General features: G+C 41.0%; 1 protein-coding gene across 1 annotated transcript in view; it reads left to right on the plus strand.

Annotated features, from left to right (window-relative positions):
• Nucleotides 1-985: 985 nt before the first annotated feature.
• The window catches only part of RPS6KA6 (ribosomal protein S6 kinase A6), a 39,450-nt gene continuing 26,182 nt past the window's right edge, over nucleotides 986-14,253 (plus strand). Inside the window, exons 1-3 of the mRNA XM_080352402.1 lie at nucleotides 986-1,187; nucleotides 10,443-10,502; nucleotides 14,068-14,184. Coding sequence (XP_080208528.1) covers nucleotides 1,107-1,187; nucleotides 10,443-10,502; nucleotides 14,068-14,184 — 258 coding nt within the window. The 5' untranslated portion in view covers nucleotides 986-1,106. The remainder of the gene's footprint in view (nucleotides 1,188-10,442; nucleotides 10,503-14,067; nucleotides 14,185-14,253) is intronic.

Here is a 14,253-nt window from a genome sequence, read left to right on the forward strand (position 1 = left end):
TCATTTAGTCAAGGGCTACAGCCACACAGCATCTCACAGTACACACTTGTATGATGACTGACTTGTAGCCTTAAAAAGCTGTATTTCTGATAGCGTCATCTAGTGTTTCCCATCTCCTACGATCACACACTGATGGAGAAATATTATTTTTTCATCCATGTTGTTTTTCCTGCCCTCTCAGGTTTGGAATACTGTAGTGTTTCTCTCTGAACACATGCTTGGAAACAAAGGCATCCACCCCCGGTATCAGTAACCAGGGTGAAGCAGCAGCTCCGCTCCCTCCACGCTTTTCACCTCACCAAGAACCCAGGGGGATCCAGGCTGTGGCTTTCCCCTTCCCAGCCTGTGTTTCATCTCCTGCCACCACTGAATTTGGAAAAACTAAACTCTTTGGTTTTCTCCCCCGCTCTGTCCCTTCACGGGGAAGGAGAAGCTCCCTCCTCAGGGCCGGGCTGCCCGGGTTCCATCCCTGGAGGGAGCTCGGCAGGGGAATTCCGGGCACTTCTCCGTGGGACAGCGATCCCTCAGCTGGGAGGCACCGCACTGACGTAACACGATGGCTCTTTTTGCCCTCTCTCGCTTGGTTTTAAGCGCCCCCGCGCCGCTCTCCGAGCCCATCCCTCAGTGTCCCCTCAGCCTCAGGCGGAACGCCCCACTGGCCCCGGCAGCTTCGCGCCGCCCCCCCTCACGGCTCCTCACCGCCAGCCCTCAGGCAGGGGGCAGCGCCCGGTAACCGCAGCCCTCTCCGTGCCGCAGACCGGCGTGTGTCCCCCTCCGCCACCCCTGACCCCTCAGCGCGGCCGAGGGACCGTTAACGGCTCCGTGCGTCACCGCCCCCCCCGCCATGCAGGGGATTCTCCGGCCCGCCCTGACGTCATCCCCATGCCGCGCAGGCCCCGCCCCCGCCGGCCGCCATGTTGGGGGGTGTGCGCGGGGGAGCGCAGAGCGGAGCCGCCCCCGCCGGCCGGCAGCAGCAGTAGCCGGAGCTCCGCCGCCGCGCTCCATGGGCAGCAGGACGGGGCCCGCTGCGGCCGCCCGTCGCCTCTGAGCCGGCCCGCGGGCCGGGGGATGTGCAGCGGCTGCCCGGCTGAGAGGAGAGCCGGGACATGGTGCCGTTCGCTCCGCTGGAGGACGCGGAGGAGCCGGAGCCCTGCCACAAAATGGAGCTGTACGTGAGCGGCGGCGAGGTCAGTGTGCGGCCGGGCCGGGCGGGGCTCCGGACACCTGCCTCCCGGGCCCCGCCGCCGCCTGGGAGCGGCCGGACCGTAACGCCCCCGGTTCCGGCCTCTCCGCGCCGGCCCCCGCCCCTCCCCGGCTCCGCGGGTCCCCCAGCTCCTCGCCTTGCTGCCCGCGGTCTGTCCGCCACCCCCCCGCCCCGCGCCGGATCCCGGCGCCGCCACCGCTTCCCCGCCTCCCGCGGGATGCCCGCCCGCCCGGGCACCTGGCCTGCTCACACCCCCGGGGCAGCCGCGCCGGCACCGGCCTTCCTGCGAGCTCGGCCCGGGGCGGCCCGTCCCCGCGTCCGCCGCCGCGGGAGGGCCTGTCCCCGCGGGCCTCCCCCGCCGCCTCGCAGCGCGGCCGCGGCTCCGGGGCTGGAGAGGTGGCCACAAAGCGCCGTCCACTCCCGGTGCGGGCTGCGGGGCGGCGGGAACACGTGTGGAGTTTCGGGGGAACCGAGTCGGGGTGTGGGGATGGTGCGTGTGAGGGAGCGTCAGCGGCCGGCCAGCTTCGTGTCGCCTTCTTATCCCTGTCAGTGTCAGCTGTCTGTTCCCAGTTAACACACAGCTCTGGAGATTTCTTTGTAAACTCAGTTTTATGGCTGTAGCTCCTGTAGAAAGTTACTTAAACTTCTGAAAATTTGGTTGTACTGATCTGGGTGCGTGTCCAGGTAGGTTGTCACTAGGAGAGGTCTCTTTGCTTTTTCTTTGAATAACCATATCATAACTCTCCTACACACAACTAAAATAAAGAATCAGGAGTGTGTGGCAGAGGTTTGGATGCTTAAACATTGTAAAGAACAAGGAAAGACTTCAAGTGTCTTCGAGGTATTACTTAGCACTCAAGGTGCACCTGTAAGCAAGTACCAAATGCTATTTTTAAAAAAACAAGTGGTAAAACTGGCTATGCTGTAATAATGTATGTTAAAACTTTGGCACTTTTCAATCAGAAGCGTAAGATAGCGTGTCAGGTATCGTCAAGTATGACAAATAAAAGATTACACCTAGGTGTATTCGACACACAGAAGATGTTATCTAAATAAAGCTCCCTAAAACTGGTCAGACTTGCTTTCCAGGATGCTGTAGGATTTTCTTATCCTAAGTAAAAAAGGTTGTAGCAAATTCATCTCTAAGTCTCTAAGTACAAAGTACACAAAACAGGCGTAGTAGGAAGAGTGAAAGAATATCCTGTAAATAATCTTGTTGACATTTTATTTTCTGATAAAAAGTGATATATATAAAGGAAAACCCTGGTAATTTGCGATAGGAATACAACCATGAGGTTTTACATTTCTTAGGGTTTTTTAAGAAATCTCTTTTCTGTAGCTGTGTCTACAGAGTTCCACTTTCAAGTGCTGTAATTACTGGACATGCATTTCTATACTGTGGCTGCTAGACTTTTTAACACTTTGAAATGTTCTAATGATCTAATAATGCTTGATGCAGTCTCTGTACCGTAATATTAGAGAAATCCTAATTAAGCTAGTGAAGCTACATGTAAGGATTAAAAAGTCAGCTAGAAGTATTATGGCTTATTTGTTAATCTAGTGGTTTGTAAAAATAATATAGATATTAATATAAAAAATAGTTAAGATATGAAGCTTATTGAAGGTCTGAGAACTTTCTTGGCCCCCTTGATCTGTTCTTGAAGAATATTGGGATACATCAATGTTAAAAATAATACAACTTAAGAGTATTGCAGTTGAAACGTAAACAGTTACGGTTATTGTGCATCTGTCAGTATTTTTTGACTAGACAGATAGCCCTCCACTGAGGCTGATGCTACTTTCAGAGTGTTGTGTTCAGCGCTGCTTTTGTGTACAGATTTTGCCATAAATATTGTCTTGGCAGTTAGAAGGAGGCTGGGGAACCAGCCCAGCGAAGCTCAGCCAGGTGGTTCTGCTGACAGTGGTTACATTTCAGTGATTTTTTTTTTTTTTTGAAACTTGACTGGGCCTGGGCTGATAAAGAGACATGAGCTTGTTGTAGGAGACTGGTTCTGAAGTCACGCTCCTGAAACCCAACAGAGCAGAGGATGATGGAGGTCCCAGTGAAACGGTGTTTGTACAATCTGGAGGCAACTGTTTGCAACAGTCCTTCTTTAAATTGTATTTTCCTCAAGCCCATACATGAACTACTTGCTTAACAAGGTCTGCATAAAACTATTGCAGTTGTGTGCTCGTTAAAATGAGACATTGCATTTGTTACATCTGTGTTACGTTTGGCTCACAGCATTTTGAGGCTTCATTTTACCAAAACCATTTTCTTCAAGTTGTGTACGAAGTTCCCAAATTACATTAACAAATATTTGTTGTTGCCATAATGCTTTATATTAAGTGCGTGGCAGGGATGTGTAGTACTTTTCACTTGTTGGAATTCTCCATTCACATTGTTTGAGGATTTAACAAAGGTTTATTTTGCATAGAAGTTAAATTCGGTTTGGATTCTTCACTTTAATTTTATAGAATTAATTATAGCCTATAGTACTTACTACAGCCTTACATTGGCAATCTGATAGGTGTCAGTGACCTTGGACTTGCTGGAAATACAGTCACCAGTATTCCTGTGAAACTGTCCTATAGTTTGAAGACTGACTTACAGTGCTTATTTGCAGCATAGGACAAAAAAAGCAGAGAAACAGTTCTCTGGGGAATCTGCTCCTTGACTAAGTTTAGGATTATGTTGTTAGAAATAACTTTGTTTCCATTGAAAAACAAATGTAATCTTGAAGATAGGAAACACACTTTCATGCTTTAAGGCGTAAAACCAAAATGAACTGCTGGAAGAAATTTAAGAATTAATTATTTTGCCCTTTTTCCACATTGGTTGTCTCTGGAGTGCCCAGAATTACATTTGGGGCTGTATGCTATCCTATTCCTGTCTGGTCTTACATTCCTAGGGCAATGCCACTTGGGAAGCAATTTTGCGACTGTGGGAATTCCTTAAGAATGGGTAGGAAGGGTCGGCGTCATGCAGATTAAGCTTTAAACGTTCAGTGAGCTTCTTTCCTCCTAAATATAGGATTAAGAAGTATTTTCATGGTAATAGAAGTAGGTACAAGGATGTTGATTATAATCAACTGTTACGGGTTATTAAAATATTGCAGTCTACAAAGAAACGTGAAAGTAAACATTAACATTTTATAGACCAAGCTGAATGAAATTCAAAAATCCTTGGAACTGGGCAGAATTACAGTCATTTTGTATTTTTCTGCCTGTTTGATAGAAGTAGTTTTGCCTGCATTTAAAAGAAGTGTAATTGACTGAAGTGCCTCCTGTTTGCAGTACACGGATATTGTGAGTTGCATAAACCTGACCTCATACGCAAATATTTATTTATGAAATGAATACTTCAGAAATCCATTGCTTAATGGGCTGACACTGATGAGGAAGAAAAGGCTGAAACAACCAAGTGACTAAAAATCCAATTATTCTGCCAAGAAAGTGGGCTATGTTGGAAGTTGCTGCCTTCCAGAGGGCATGTTCATCAGTTGAGCTTTGCTGCTGTTGTACCTAATTGGTAGCTCATGCCAATTTCAATAAATACATCTTTGATTTGGGCAATTAGTCCATCCTCTTAAGCGTGTTCTGAGCCTGGTCTATCAAAGGCCACTGCATTTTGTCAGCGTTAGGAGTTGCATAACTCCTCTGTGAGTAATTACTGGCAGTGACGTGGATGACTCAGCTACCTAGTTTTGTGCATCTCCGAAAATCTCCACAATTAGGTGGTGTTATGCTAAGAAAAAAAAATGTTCAAGTTACACACAATACTAAGTGCCCTCAGCCATTGCAGCAACGTACAGTTTTTATAAAGATTCAGGAGAACAAAGTGCCTTTAAAAGAAAATAAAAAAAAAAAAAGTAAGCACATTAATACTCTTAAATAGAAAACAATGAGTGTCTTTATGCATTGAAAAGTGCTGCATTACAATAATAGTAATAATTCTGGTTTGGTATACCACTTTTAAAGGTTGTTTTGGAAATCTGCTCTGGTATTCTGAGTCTCTAAAAGGAGCCGTAGGGTCTGGTAGAGGTTGCTCATCTCGGTTCCTGCAGGATAGCTTGGGAGAGACTTTGCCATAACCCTAATTCAGAAGAATGGTATGATTTGTTAAGTCAATATGTAGAATTTTAAATATTTATATAGATGCACTTCTTTACTACGTTTACTACGTTAAATCTTTACTAGGTTTAAATCTGAGCCTTTTCCAGTATGCTCTAATCTGCCAATAAACCCGAGTGGCTGCTTTATGCCCTTGATTATGGAGTTAAAATCATCTCCTGGACAGGCGGTAATGGAAAGATCCCAAGTCCTTCACTAGCTGAATGATCCCTGTGCTTGAGGTCAGGTTTGTGGCTTGTCATAGCTATGACTAGTCTGAGACACACGTAATTCTCCCTGATCTCTGATAATGGGAAGGATCAAAATGTTCTTTTAAAATTATATGTTGCTGGAGGTTTGGTGTCCTGTCCGAACGTGTGATTTATTTGCCACAGGAAAAGAACTTTATAACTTTCCCTAGTAATTGATTATGGGTTTAAGTTTTTTTGTTTGTTTGGGGTTTTTTTGTTTTTAAGGCAGACAGCTTTATCTTCTTCCTTCACTTGGTATATTTAAAAAGAGCTTGAGTTACTGAGAATCTTCCTTTTGTACAAGGAGCTGAGGAATGGAGGTTTGTGCAGACGGTGAGCAGAAAATTCAGCGTAGACCTGCGGAGTCTGACATGGGTGCTGCCATCAGCAGGGCATCCTTCCCCTGGGCGCCTGCTGGCACTTCCAGACATTAAAACATAAATAAGTAAACCCCCTCACCTGTTCAGCTGTGCACAGAACCCCCAGATTTCTCAAACCTATCTCAGGAAAAAAGATTCAATAGGCCAGTGTATTGCTAATTAAATTAATGATGCAAAATCTCTGCAGATGTAGTTCAAAATAATTGAGGAATAAATGTGATCTTAACAGGCTTTGGTTTTTTTAAAGGATTTTTTTTTTTTACACAGTCTTTTTGAAACAATTGGGGTTTCTAACGTAAGCTTCCACTCCAAGATTTTTGAAAGAAGTATTTAAAGTAATGCTTTTGTATGTGGGGAAGCAAACTGGTTTGTCTGGTGTTCATTTGGAAGCACTGAGAGGTGTAGGTCTGGTGACCGGACCTGCAGTAACTTTGCAAATTAAGCACAGTGAAGGAGAAACCACGGAGGGTGCAGGAGCTTTTCTGGATCTATATGTAGAATTCTACATGTTTGAAGCCAAGCAAGATTATACGTGAGTGGTGATAACTCTTTCTGCTTCTAGTAATGCTATGATTGTAAAATTGCCAGTTCTGTTTTTTCTGTAAAACTTTTTATTTCTGTTTGAATGCCTAAATGAAGACACGTGAAAACAGGGCAGAATAAACCAGCTTTAAATCTTCTTCTGTTTTTCCATGGAGTTAAACGATTTTACTGACCGTTTGTCTAGCTGCTTTTGGCCAAAACCTGTAGATCCACCAAACCATAACGCATTTACCATGGAAACTCTTAAAACATCCTTAATAGGGGGGAAGATGGTTCTAATCTTTGGTAATGCTGGGATTACTCTGTTCTGTTGTAATTGTCAGAAGGAAAACATGTGCAATAGTAGTTAAGCCTTTTACCAGCCCACAGAAGCCTTTGGATGTTCTCCCAAGGTGATGGGTACAGTCTGGGATCCATCACAGCGATTATATTTAAATCAGAAAGCACATTGTGCCGTGTTACCTTGGGGACAGTTTGGCATCAGAGGATCGGGGCTCAGCCCCCGCTTCTGGAAGAGCTAAGTTTCTTACCTGCCAGGTTGTCTGACCTTAACTTTATCTTTTTTTAATATATATATATATATATATATAGTGGGTTTAGTTATTTTTAGGCTGATCACCAGTGCAGAATGCTTTCTCTAACTTCTTTTTTTTTTTAATTTGGAAAGTATTGATACCATTTGCCTAAATGTCTGAGTTTAGTTTGTGTCTTAATGAATGTTAATATTTAAGACGTTTAGTTAATTGTAGTTTAGCATTACTGAACAGCAAAATGATTCAAGGATGAAAGAATCTCCCTCAAAATAATGATACTTTCTTCCTTCCACCTGTTCTCTTTATAAAAAGACATGCTTTCTGATTCTCAATAATGAATTCAACTTGTGCCTTCATAGATATTTAGTAATGACTTAGACATCTGAATTGTTCTGTTCTATGTATGTTTGTGCATAAATATTTGTGATGAAATCATGAAAAGGGGTCCCAGTTGGCTGTGGAAGCAAAATTTTGTATTTGGTTTCCATAAAGGTGGATATTAAGCATTAATTGTGATGTTCATTTTTTGCCTAATACAAGAGATAGTGGAAACTTCTAGTTGCTGAAACTTGGCCAGTATAAGTAACTGTACAGAACAGGAATAATTTGATTTGTCATTAAATTTTGGTACTGAATGACTAACAAACTACTAGTTCTTTAAAACTAGACTTTGGGTTGAAATCCAATAGGGTGGTGGTTGTTGTTGTTGTGTTGGGTTTTTTTTTTAATGGACAGTGACCAGGCTCCGCAAACAAACAAAGCAAAAGTGTAGTTGTGTATATCAGGTGATAAAAGTAGATTCATGCACTTGAACATAAAATTATTCAGACTAAAACTTGGCAGACATCCCAGTCTCTGTAGTTACGGAGAGACTGGACAGGAAAAAAAACAACAACAACAAAACAAGCCATGAGCAACAATGAAGGGGAAAAATGTACGATAGGAAATTGTTAATTAAGATGACATTTGATTACCTGCCATAAAAATTCAGTAACTTACTATATTTGATTTGCCGGAAAGCTGAACATGTGCCTACATGGCGTGCTCAGGAGCTACGTAGATCAAATAACACACTGATTTGGGGTTCAAAACCCCACTCCAGCAGCCACAGTTTTCTGTGACTGATTGTCTGCTCTTTAACTACTGTTTTGAGTGTATCTGCAGTTCTTCTGGATGGTAGTATCGGTTTCAGAACTTAAATTTAAGTAAAAAAAAAAAAAAAAACCACCTTAGAAAATGACCATATTTGAAGAAGGAAGAGGTGAAATGCACACCAAATTCAAGTTCATGAGTGAAGAATTGGATCATATTTCTGAGCACTTGAAGTAGAAACCCATTTTCTTACTAGATCCAAACAAGTTTTTGGAAGAACTTTGGTTTGTCTCACGTTGATTTATGCTTGAAAGTGATCTAGTGATACTGTGGAAAGAAATTGCATGGCAGTGGTGTGTCTGAAATGATGTTGGAGCTCATCTCTGATCCAAACTTTGGTATTATTCAGTTAATTCATCCAATAACAAGTATAGTGGGTGTCCTGTCCCTCCCGGGATCTAATTTGGAAAAAAATATGTCTTTAAAAAGAAATGTTACGTAGCAAATTAGTAGCATTGATTTCTGTAAGTATGTGGAGTTTTCGGAATCCAGGATAATAGGTTAATAGGTAATAGGTTTTGGCCTTGAGAAATTAGGGTGGCAATGTGTGATATATATTCCTGATGAACACGTGCTGGATATGCTGACACTGGGTTAGACTGATGGGTTATAGTTAATGTGAACAGTATGTGTGTCAATTGTGGCTAAAAGAAATAGAAACTTAGAGTGAAAGTAACCAAAGCCTCATGATACTTTTCTTTATATATATGTATCTATGTATATATTTTTTTCCAGTGAGGATATAGTCCAAAATAAGTGCCAGTATCTTGATTTAAAAAATGGAGACTTGGAGATTTAATTTTATCAAAATCATCAATTTAGGACTTAGCTCTTAAAAGCTCTGCTTGGAAGTGGTTGGATTTGTTTATGTGACACAGTCGGGGTTGTACAAACCTGTCCCTTCAGCCTGACTCGTTTGTCAAGTTTTTGGTTTTGTTTTTAAAGAGGGGCATGGTCTATGTGGCGTTTCAAGATTTTGTGGCCCTGTGTTTTACCAGTTCACATACTGATAATCGTACCACATTGCAGTATGTATACATACACACAGACACATATTTTAGATAAATTCAGAAGTACAAGGAACAAAGTCATTACCCAGCCTAAGAACTTAATTGCTTCAACTTCTGCTTGCAGGAAAATAGTTTGAGTTTCCTTATGTTTTTTCTAGTTGGTATTTTTTTGTGTGAGATCTGTGCCATGTGAAAGTAGCAATAGCAAACAATGTATAAATAAATTAGCAGTTATCACTAGCAAAATCCATAATTGGCTTCACCCATTTTGTCAGGTGTTTCTAGTTTTTAATTATTGCTTTACCTGTTGAAACAGAGCATGCCCTTTATATTTCTGTATTTTTTTTCTGTTTCAGTTGTTAAAAAGCATTGAACTGTTTGTTACTTAAGGAGAACTGAAACTAAATAACTTTATCTAGAAATTTAGCTATTTTTATTGTTACTGTGGGCTTGATGTCTTTGTTGTTTGAAGTGTGTGAAGGGGGGTAGGCAAATGCTGGCAAGTATTGTGCTTGTTGAAGAGCAAATCACTTAGTAATTTCTGGCCAGATGCATATCCTACTTTTTTGCCTCTTAAAAGTGTAATTTTTAAATTGATCCACAAATATTTTAGTATACAGACCTACAGTTTCTAAAGTACTTCATTAAAGTTTAAGTGTTCCATTTGTTGGATATTGAAATAACTTCTGATGCAAGCAAATTTTTAGAAGAATCTAGTTATTTAAAGAAATAGGTAATTATGTTAATGCATAAGAGTTCTGTGGTATGTGTTCTCCATTCTACCGGTCCTTGCACTTCTCCCTCTTGCCCAAAAATAGTTGAAATCACTTTTGAATCTTTTATCTTTAAATTGCAAATTAATTTTCAGCAGTAGATTTTAGGTTTATGAAAAGCATTTGCAACATATATTTTGTGCATAACAGAAGAATTTTACATTAATGTCATCTTGTATGGATGGTATCTGTAGCTTTTAAAGAAAGAATTTTTAATTCATTCCAATTAAGTAACACTACGGAATGGCATTTGCAAAGGGATAGGTTGAATGATACACAAGGGAGATGGTAAATGTAACTACTAAGCAGAAGTACTTGTCTGAAACTACAGTTTTAAATTAGAGCAGCAAGAACACCAGTTTTCATTTGTGTGCTCTGAAATGTAAATTGGTTCAATTATGAGCTCTGCTTGTTTGAAATTGTTGCTCTTAATGTTTTGTTTTCTTTTTCTTCTCCCAAATTCCTCTTCCCTCCCCTCTCCAGCTAAATGGCCTTAAAATGGCAGATGAGCCCATGGAGGAAGGTGAACCATATTCCTACCATGTAAGTAGATTTGATGAATGTCGGTTTTAGACACTCACTAGTGTGAGTTCCTTTTGAAGCAAAATTTATGCATTCCCTGCTCTTTAATAACTTTTCAACCGATGATTTTATTTGACCAGTTCTTAAAAGGCTCCAAGTCTCAGAGCTGATTCTGAAAATTAGTAGCTGGGTAGGGCCTGCAAGTGCCTTGTTTGGGAAGGTTTGCCACATGAGGCGATGCTTCGTGGAAAACAGATCCTGCATTCTGGAGAGTGCGTTTGCAGATCCCTCGCCCTCCAAAAATGTTCAGTCCAACCTTGAACCTTTTAAACAGAGTGCTTAATGCTGCTTTTACTACACTGTTGACGCTTCCTCCTTTTTATTTTTTAATGTAGTTGCTGTACATTCATCTAGAAGTACATAATTCCTGCTATTTTAGAACAGAATTAGTTTTTACACCGGTATTTTAGTTTGACTTTTGTATAAAAATATCCTAGATAGACCCTGCTGCGTGTGATTTTTGGTTTTTTTTTTGTCCAGTGCCTTGGTGATGTGCAGATCGGTGTTCTGTGTGCTGGGTAAATCTTGGACTAAACTCCAGGCTAATTCTGCTTGTGGTGAAATGCCTGACTTGGCATGGCGAAATTGGCCATTGTTTTCCCACACACATATATCCATATGTTTTTGAACAGGATTATGGAAGAAGGTATCAAGTAGATCTTATTGCCAGCTGTAACCACTGCTTTGTACTGCAATAAGAACTTTTTAAGGAAGTGATTTGGAGAATAAATTCTTGGGAGTAGAAATGTGGTTCTTGGACATCTCCTGGTGTGGCGTAAGCAAATAAACAGTCAATGTCAAAGTCATCTTCCATGTAGCAAAGATGAGCAATAGGTTGTCTTAGTCTCTGTACTTGAAGCAGAGGATGTTGCTGAGTGTGTTTGTTTGGTGCTCAGAGCTGCAAACCAGTCCCGCTGTCACCAGGTCATGTGGCACGAATCCGTCACCGATTTCTTACAGAGCTTTGTCTTCTGTTGAACATGCTGGGAGTTGTTACCTCTGGTGCAAGGTGACTCGCTGGGAGCTGCTACCTGAGCCCTCCAGTGGATTTGCTGCTCAAGCACAAAATCAGATAACTAAATCTGCAGCCCATGAAGGCCAGATGAGAAACAAGAATTAAACTGGCTTATACATCTGTTCAACTTTACCTGCTCATTTCTTGTTGATGATGCAGAGGTCTTTTTATACTTAAGTCATGCTGATTTTTAGTACTTTAATGATAGTTAAGTAGGTGAAATTATACAGACACCTTTTGTGAAAGTAAAACACTTCATAAAAAATAGCTCATTTAGTACATCTCAAGTTACTCTTTATTTGCATGGAAAACATTTTTTCTCCTCAGTTCACATTTAGAAATCCTGTGTCAGTCTCCGCAGCAACCACATGTGATGTCAGAGAGTAATGACTTGAGCTGGGTGATAAACAGGAGGAGCAGGTGAAGTCTTAAAGGTCTTTTCTCATGCAAAGGTTCACAGTGTTAAGGAATACAAATTAAGACGATGAAGTGAAAAGGCTTTTAAATGGAGTATTTACATACTTCATAGAAAGAACCAGTCATCAAGTCAGTTGTACAACTTTGTGTAAAACTAGACAACTTGCTGCTTTCATCTGTTGTCAGATGACTTGACATTCTAGTGTTCTTACCTCCCTTAAATTCCAGGTACATTTTTTCAAAAAGTTTAAAAAATGATAAGTTGTGCATGTTTCCTGTGAATACGTATGTGCAGAGTCAACAAGATAAATGGATGAGATGCAGTTGGGGTGTATACACTGTATCATCAGTGTATGTCAGCTATTCTTTTGTGAACAAATAGGGAAATAGTGTAGCTTAGAGTGTGAATTAAAGAATTAACTGTGTTATTCAGCAGTGTCATCCATTAATACCTACCTTTGCATGGGAAACAGGCGGAACAAACGGGACTTTTCCAGAAAGAGTGTGAAATAAGAGATGTAGGGAAGGGGAAAGGACTTGTGCAGTAACAGCTGGACTGCAGTTTGTGAATATACTACAGTTTGTGAATATACTAAGATGTTAGTTTGAGGTCTTCCTTTCCCCCTTAGGACAAACAAAGCAATCAAGGCATAGACAGCTAATGCACTGTTATGTTTGCCTCCCTTTTTAAAAATTATTGCATTAAGTATGTACACATTTAGATGACCAGATTTCTACCCTTATTTTCTCTATAAACCCAGCAAGAGACTTTCATCTAGATCCTTCTCTATCAAGTCCGATAATGCTGATTATGAGTTTTAATGTGTGGTTGTGGACAGCAAGACTGTGTGTAGTTAAGCTGACTATAGACTCATGTTCTTCCCTCAACCCAACTGTTTATCAGGTGGCCAGGTGCTTTTCTGGTGGTGTTTGTACTTGCCATTGAGGGAGAGCAAGACACAGTAGGTCGGGAGGCTGATTTTTTCTGGTCTCTACTAAGAGCAGCTTTCAAGATGAAGACATAAAGAGAGGATAGGACAGTTAATCATTTGGATACCTTAAAAGCAGAGTACCACAAATCAAATGGGATTTTCTGTTGTGACTGGGTTGTGTTTGCTGTGTACAAGAAACTCATTGGTATTTGTAGTCAAGCTAAGGGATGCTGCTTTGTTTTTACGTGCCAGCCAAGGTTGCTGGGGTAGGCCTTGGCACGCAGTTTTTAGTTTCAAGGGTGCTTATTTTGACACCTCATTTGTTTTGGCTCGCAGAAACTCCTCTTGCACCACAAAAGCTGCAATACGTCATCTGATTTGTTTTCACCATGGATGTTTGTCTTTTCACAACTGCAGCTGCTGTGCCCAGCTTTGATAAAGATGACATTAATGGGAAAATGTCAACAGGACACTCAATCTTTTACCTGCCTCAGAATTACCCTCAGCTTTCTGAAGGTTTCCACACAGGAGAGCCTTTCCATGAGCTCTGCATCGCAGAGCAGTGTTGCTTCTCTTGGATGCAAGAATTTGCAGAGTTCTCAATATTATTCATATCTTATTTATGCTCTTCAAATAAGGTGTATTCCTTTAGCTACAACTGGGTGACCATATTTGTTATTTGCTGCTGAGAAAAGCAACAGTTACCTAAAATGATGAAATCCAATTTAGCTTTCATTAAGACTATTTCAGGGAAGAGAAAGATGAAAAAAGTAATAACTGGAAAAACTAAAGGCTGATAAAAGAGGTGAAGCGCAGAAGGATCATTTTAGAACTTGGTTTAAAAATGTGTATTTATTCCTTTCGTGTAAGAAAATCAGCCTTTGCTGTAGTTGTAATATTTGTGACAGAAGGAAATGAGCATTCTTTGAGAATTTTATGTTAAACTTAGAAATCTTAGATGCAGTTATTTGAGAGAATGGATGAGAAAACTCTTAATTTAAACAGCTTTCTTTTGTGCCTTATTAGAATTAAAAATATTTTATATATATAAAACAAAAAACCCAACTAAACAAAAAGAGGGGGAATTTACATGTACTTGTAACAAGAGCTGCTTAATTCACGCTTGTTCTTTGTTGTATTTTTGTTTGCCTTGAAACAATAGGATGAAGGAAGTGTAAAAGAAATTCCTATTACACATCATGTGAAAGAAGGATGTGAGAAAGCAGATCCAGCACAGTTTGAACTACTTAAAGTTCTTGGGCAGGGATCATTTGGAAAGGTAAGATAACTAACTCTGGTTTTATCTGATGTCCACTTGGAACCTGCGTTGTCTTATTGATGTTTTGCT

This window comes from Nesoenas mayeri (genome assembly GCF_963082525.1).
Source record: "Nesoenas mayeri genome assembly, chromosome: 13".
NCBI classification, from domain to species: Eukaryota; Metazoa; Chordata; class Aves; order Columbiformes; family Columbidae; genus Nesoenas; species Nesoenas mayeri.